The sequence below is a fragment of the Stylophora pistillata genome, chromosome 10 (genome assembly GCF_964205215.1).
Source record: "Stylophora pistillata chromosome 10, jaStyPist1.2, whole genome shotgun sequence".
NCBI lineage: Eukaryota > Metazoa > Cnidaria > Anthozoa > Scleractinia > Pocilloporidae > Stylophora > Stylophora pistillata.
The window spans coordinates 22646224-22651428 of NC_142528.1; the positions used below are offsets into that span (position 1 = coordinate 22646224).

The window sequence follows — 5205 nt, forward strand, 5'->3', positions numbered from 1 at the left end:
AACCATACTCAACACTTGGGAAAGAGAAATAAGCTATTGTTTTTTTTAAATCATTTCCTTTGGTATAATGAGAAAGTCAACTAAAACAGCAATTGCACAGTACAGGGCCACTGTGATTCACCTTTTTTGAATGCTTTGAAGAAGAAACAGAATTCAAAAGGATGTATTGTGATTTGATGAGATGTAAATAAGTGGCCCTGTATTCTGTAAATAATAAAAAATATTACTAAAAGACTCAAAAATATTTATCTAAATCTCTTCTTGATAAACATCTCCTTTAAGACCCTTGGAGACCAAATAATATCTTACACGCTCATTTAACTTCAAACCTCTAACGCCTAAAGTTGTAGCACAACCCTAAAGTAATGTCACGCATTGCGTGACTGAAGAGAGAATTGAACGCGAAAGCCTGGGACTACGATGGTCGTCAGCCATTTTGTAATAATCTTATAGTCTTCACACGAGTTAAATATTAGTCTATAAAGAAGATGGTAGCACTTCTCTGATGACAATTTGTACAATTTACAGATCACCAGGCTTGCTGATAGCCTAGAGGTTGGTCTAATGTAGCAGAGTAATTATACAGTGATTCTGGTTGAAATCTTTGACTGTACATGTGGAAAATTTATTAATGGAATTTTGCAGTTAAAACGTGTAATTACGTAAGACAATAAGTTTACCTTCACCATGCATCGGATCTGAGTGCGATATTTTCGTTGGTACCGGAAAAATAGGTCAGCTTTCACTCTTTTATCTTTTGCCTTCTTTTGAGGAATATGCGTGGCTATCAGAGACCTTAAGCCCCACCATAAAAAGAAAAATACCAAAAAACAACTGAAAACAAATAAAACCCTAAAAGGACGTGAAATATGTAAAGTGTTTTGTAGATCATCAAATCAAAGGCCCACCACTCAACGAAGGCCTCGCAAGTTAAGTTGCACAGTTTCCTCCACTGTTAAATAATCATAACAGATGTTTTTCTCACGGGGTCTCAAGACCAAAGGTCATCTAAGGTATTATTTTCTCCCATTACAAATCATATTACTTCTTTCCTGGTCTGCTCAAACAATATCTGGTAAATGGTAAGTTCTTGGTTTCCTTGGGTGTGTTCCAAGCAAAAAGTCAATTTCCCCTTGATTCCTGTAAAATGACTTGTACCAGTAAAAATGTCTCTTGAATGAAGAGGATTGCTGTTTCCATTTTAGGCTTGATACACTGATCTCAGACATGACAAATGCCAACAATTTGAGGTTTGCAGTGAAACATCTCTACAAGCAGGTCAGTTGAAAGTTCTACGTGTAATTTATCCACTAAAACCCAGTTGTGAAGAAAGAATCAATTACGTGGATATCCAGTAGATAAACTATCCTCAGTTGATGGAGAAAATATGTCTTGCTTTTGACCTTAATTGATTTACATAATCTTATTAAACACTTTGTTGTGTAGTATTGCTGAGTATTTTTATGAGTTGGGCCATATTTTGATGAGCTTGTAGAGCAAGTCAAAATACAAACATCAAGTAAAAATACTCAGCAATACTAAATAACAAAACGTTTAATAAGAGTTTATTATTACACAACTCGGGCAGTCAGAGGGTCAATAACTAAAATCAACCGATCAAAATGCTCTATTGCCAGTCAATATTCTCTAAGTATTGGACCGGGCACTGTCCCGAATGGTCCCGAATGATACCACACTTGTGTCCCATTGAACTTCAGTCGTATAATAAATCTCTTATTAACCAAGCTTGCTCGGGACCGTACTTGAAGAATATCGGCCCTCAGTCTTTTTTGTACGGACCTCGCTGTGCTCGGTCCGTACTGTCAAGACCTCAGGCCGTTATTCTCCCAGTATGGCCCTCACGCTTGGTTAATAAGATATATTAATCCAGCAAGCCAAATCGTTATTTCAGTGCAGTCAAATTTCATGAATATTTCTGGAGTACAAATATCATGCAGTATTTGAACTCTTCAATGCACATTCGGATAATAAAGTGTTTTATTCGTTGTTTACTTGTGTGTCTTGCTGACACTTTCAAGACAACGAGTTTAACAGTGGTTAATATTACACATCCTTTAAAAAAAGTTGGTCTTGGTTTAGAAGTTGAGGTCTTTCCAGTTATTTAGAAACATACCCTTCCAGTCAGAGGCTCCTTTGATTGTGTTTAACCTTTTCACTGCCAAGATCTCATTAGCAATTCTCATGACTGTCTGCCATACAATTCATATGATGTTAGTTTGAAGACTTTGTGATTGGATCAACTGATAATTCTCTAACTGATATTTTTTATTCTTATCACTTGTCTGCCTGATAGTTTATTGATATTGAAACAAGAAATTCTGTCTTGGTCACTTCAGAAGGTTTATTGATATTGAAACAAGAAATTCTGTCTTGGTCACTTCAGGAGGTTTAGGGTTAAGGTGTGATTTCATTTTGCAGCGTGAAGGCTTTTTTGTCAGAGATTTACCAACTTGCTTTACGCACCCCCAATGAGTCAAATACAACTCAATGTTTCAAGAGAGAATTGCATTACTGAATACAATCTCAAATTCTGATTGGTTAAAGAAGCAAGGTATTTAGCATGGAATTGCGAGTTGAAAATGAGGCTAGGTGATATTGTTTCCCATCTACATATACATAACAAGTATCATGAAATTATAACGCCACAACTGCAAAAAAGTTTTTCAATTCAATTATGCAAATCAGGGAAAATCCATTTTTTGACTAATGAATTCTGTATTAAATGGCACTTGAAAACTGATATGGCCCCCATTGCTTCATGATTTGTACAATTTAACATGGAATTTCCTTTTCTGGTAATAAATTTTCCTATTGAATACTTCAGTTGTCTACTTACTGGCAGTATAGCTGGTTACAGTTGGCTGATCTTTGTCCTTTTGTTTACAGTTATTGTTTCTTGGAAGAGACTATCCAGCAGGGGAACAGTATTTTAAATCCAAACTTAAACAAGCTTTTATGAAAAACAAAGATGAAACAGACCCTGAGAAGATCAAAATGTTGATTGCCCGAGGAGAATATGTCATCAAAGAGGTTGAGGCTTTGTACATGTTACGGAAATACAGGACTTTAAAGCAACGATATTATGGGGACCAATAATAGAAATAAAACATCATCCATTAGGAATACCAGATCTAAATTTTTCAGTGACAAATGTTATTGCTTCAAGCTTAATGATTATGTAATTGCTGTGCATGGTAATTTCAGTTGTAAATAGTTTGAACTTCAGTTGTTCTAAATGTACATGGCTGCACAGATTTTTTAATATAATTATGTGTAAGGGTATTAAATTATGACAACTTCTGCACCATATAGGAGATTAATTATTTGGAATTTCTATTTTGTTGATCATATGGAACAGTATCTTTGAGATACTTTGTGAGGAAACTGCACAGGAGTAACAGTGAGTTGTTGGGGAACATGAAGCCTTTGTTGCAATTTTGGAAAAAATTTGAGTCTGAAAAGTTATAAGTAGTCATTATGAATTTTAAAACAACAGATGAAGCTAACTAAAACCACAAGGATAGCTTCACCTGTAAACCAGTTTACATGTAGACTGTACTCATAGTCATGCCATGGTTATTATCTGACAGCTTAAAAGCTCAAAAAAGTGATACACTACTTCAATATTGTGTGACGTGAATAGGGCAAGCCTGTTGCCCTCTGGGTGATTTTGAATCACTTAATGACTCTTAAACCACATATTAAGGATCAATGTCTAAGCACTGACCAATAGCTTTGCAAAACACAAAGCCTTAAAAGGCTCTGATCACAGCTTAGGTCTGACTTTTATTTGGTGAAGATCAAAATGAGGTTAAGTGGTGCCCTTTTTTTGCTGTTGGGAATAGTAAGGCAAGATTCACCTGGTACCGGGGATTTCTGACCAGACTGTTTTTTTTTTGTTTCTTTGTGCTCTTAGACTTACGCACGACACTTATCTCCTTAACGTTGACTGTTTTACCTTGTTTCGCCATTTTAATGGTCATTTTAAAAAATACCGAATATAATCCAATTACAATCTTTAATTACCACTAGTGATTCATAACAGGAAGCAAAAAACCACAGCTACTCTTCACTACGGATGAGGTTGGAACACCCAATACACGTTTCTGCTCGCAAACGCACTAAAATTACCAGAAAACGTGCTTGAACCTTAACTAAGAAAAACTGCAGAAAATAATACTTCAGCTTGTCACGACACGGGACTAGTCCCAGAAACAAGTCCTTGCTCCCCTCAAATCAGGAAGATTACTTAGTCCAAAAGTAAGACTTTGTTTTCTACTGAGAATGAAAAATTTATAAACTATTAAATAACACAACACCAAGGAATATTCCATTTTACCAATGCGTATTATACGTATTGGTAAAATGGAATATTCCAGAACTTTTTTTTTGTTCGATTGGTTGAATTTCACTGACGTCAAGGCTTTTACTTTATTTTTGAATGTCTATTGTGACTCAGAATTAGCTCGAAATAATCAACCACTTACAAAAAATTTAAATCGATTGTTTAAAAGATAATCATCTGAGTGAAATACGTAAATGGTTGAAAAAACTTTTGTTCGTTTCCAGGACGAATTTGCATTTCGAAGAGTACGGCTTATTTTAAGTAATTAAACCTAACAACAGAACAAGTTGTACATCTTAGATTCAGTTTCGAGGTAAGTCACCTTTTTTTTTTCTCTTCTTCCTCGAGATAATTTTTAAAAACAGTAGTCCTGAAAGGCGCGTAATGTGTGTATGTTACCATTTTAATTCGACCAGCTCACCTGTCTCCGAGAACATTAGCTTTTGTGTCACATTGTTAATAATGCTGTATCAAGTGTTCCCTACGTTGCTACTTTTACTACAAGAAAGCTGCGTACCGTGTGGCGTTGTCATCTATAATGGTTACCATGGGTTTTCTTGTCATTATGGTCAGTACAAAGATATACAAAAAATATTCAATATTGTTTATGCTACACTTAGGTTGTATCGATTGTGTTTACAATGTTCACAGTTCCTGGAAATTGTTTTCTGATTTCGAAATCTAACCGCCACGATTACGTAACTATACGTTATTAACCAGTCGGTAGGTCCGTATTGGGAAAAAATGTGCCCGATCGAGAGTGGTACTCAAGACAGAGGGCGCAGTTTTTTTCAAATACAGAACGACCTAGGCTAGTGAATAACATTTTTATTTTTTTA

At 35.5% G+C, this 5205-nt stretch overlaps 1 protein-coding gene across 1 annotated transcript; it reads left to right on the plus strand.

Annotated features, from left to right (window-relative positions):
- The first annotated feature begins 396 nt into the window (after positions 1-396).
- Positions 397-3330, plus strand: LOC148722289 (electron transfer flavoprotein regulatory factor 1-like). The gene is made up of 3 exons (XM_088736320.1): positions 397-555; positions 1206-1278; positions 2908-3330. Exons 2-3 carry the CDS (start codon positions 1228-1230, stop codon positions 3115-3117), a joined length of 261 nt encoding a protein of 86 aa, XP_088592446.1. The 5' UTR covers positions 397-555; positions 1206-1227; the 3' UTR covers positions 3118-3330.
- The last annotated feature ends 1875 nt before the right edge of the window (positions 3331-5205 follow it).

Excerpts from the sequence above, each read along its gene's own strand:
- LOC148722289 (XM_088736320.1), top strand. The coding sequence starts at position 1,228 with ATGACAAATGCCAACAATTTGAGGTTTGCAGTGAAACATCTCTACAAG. Across the intron at positions 1,279-2,907 it reads TGAAACATCTCTACAAGCAG|TTATTGTTTCTTGGAAGAGA; the intron begins GTCAGTTGAAAG and ends TTTTGTTTACAG.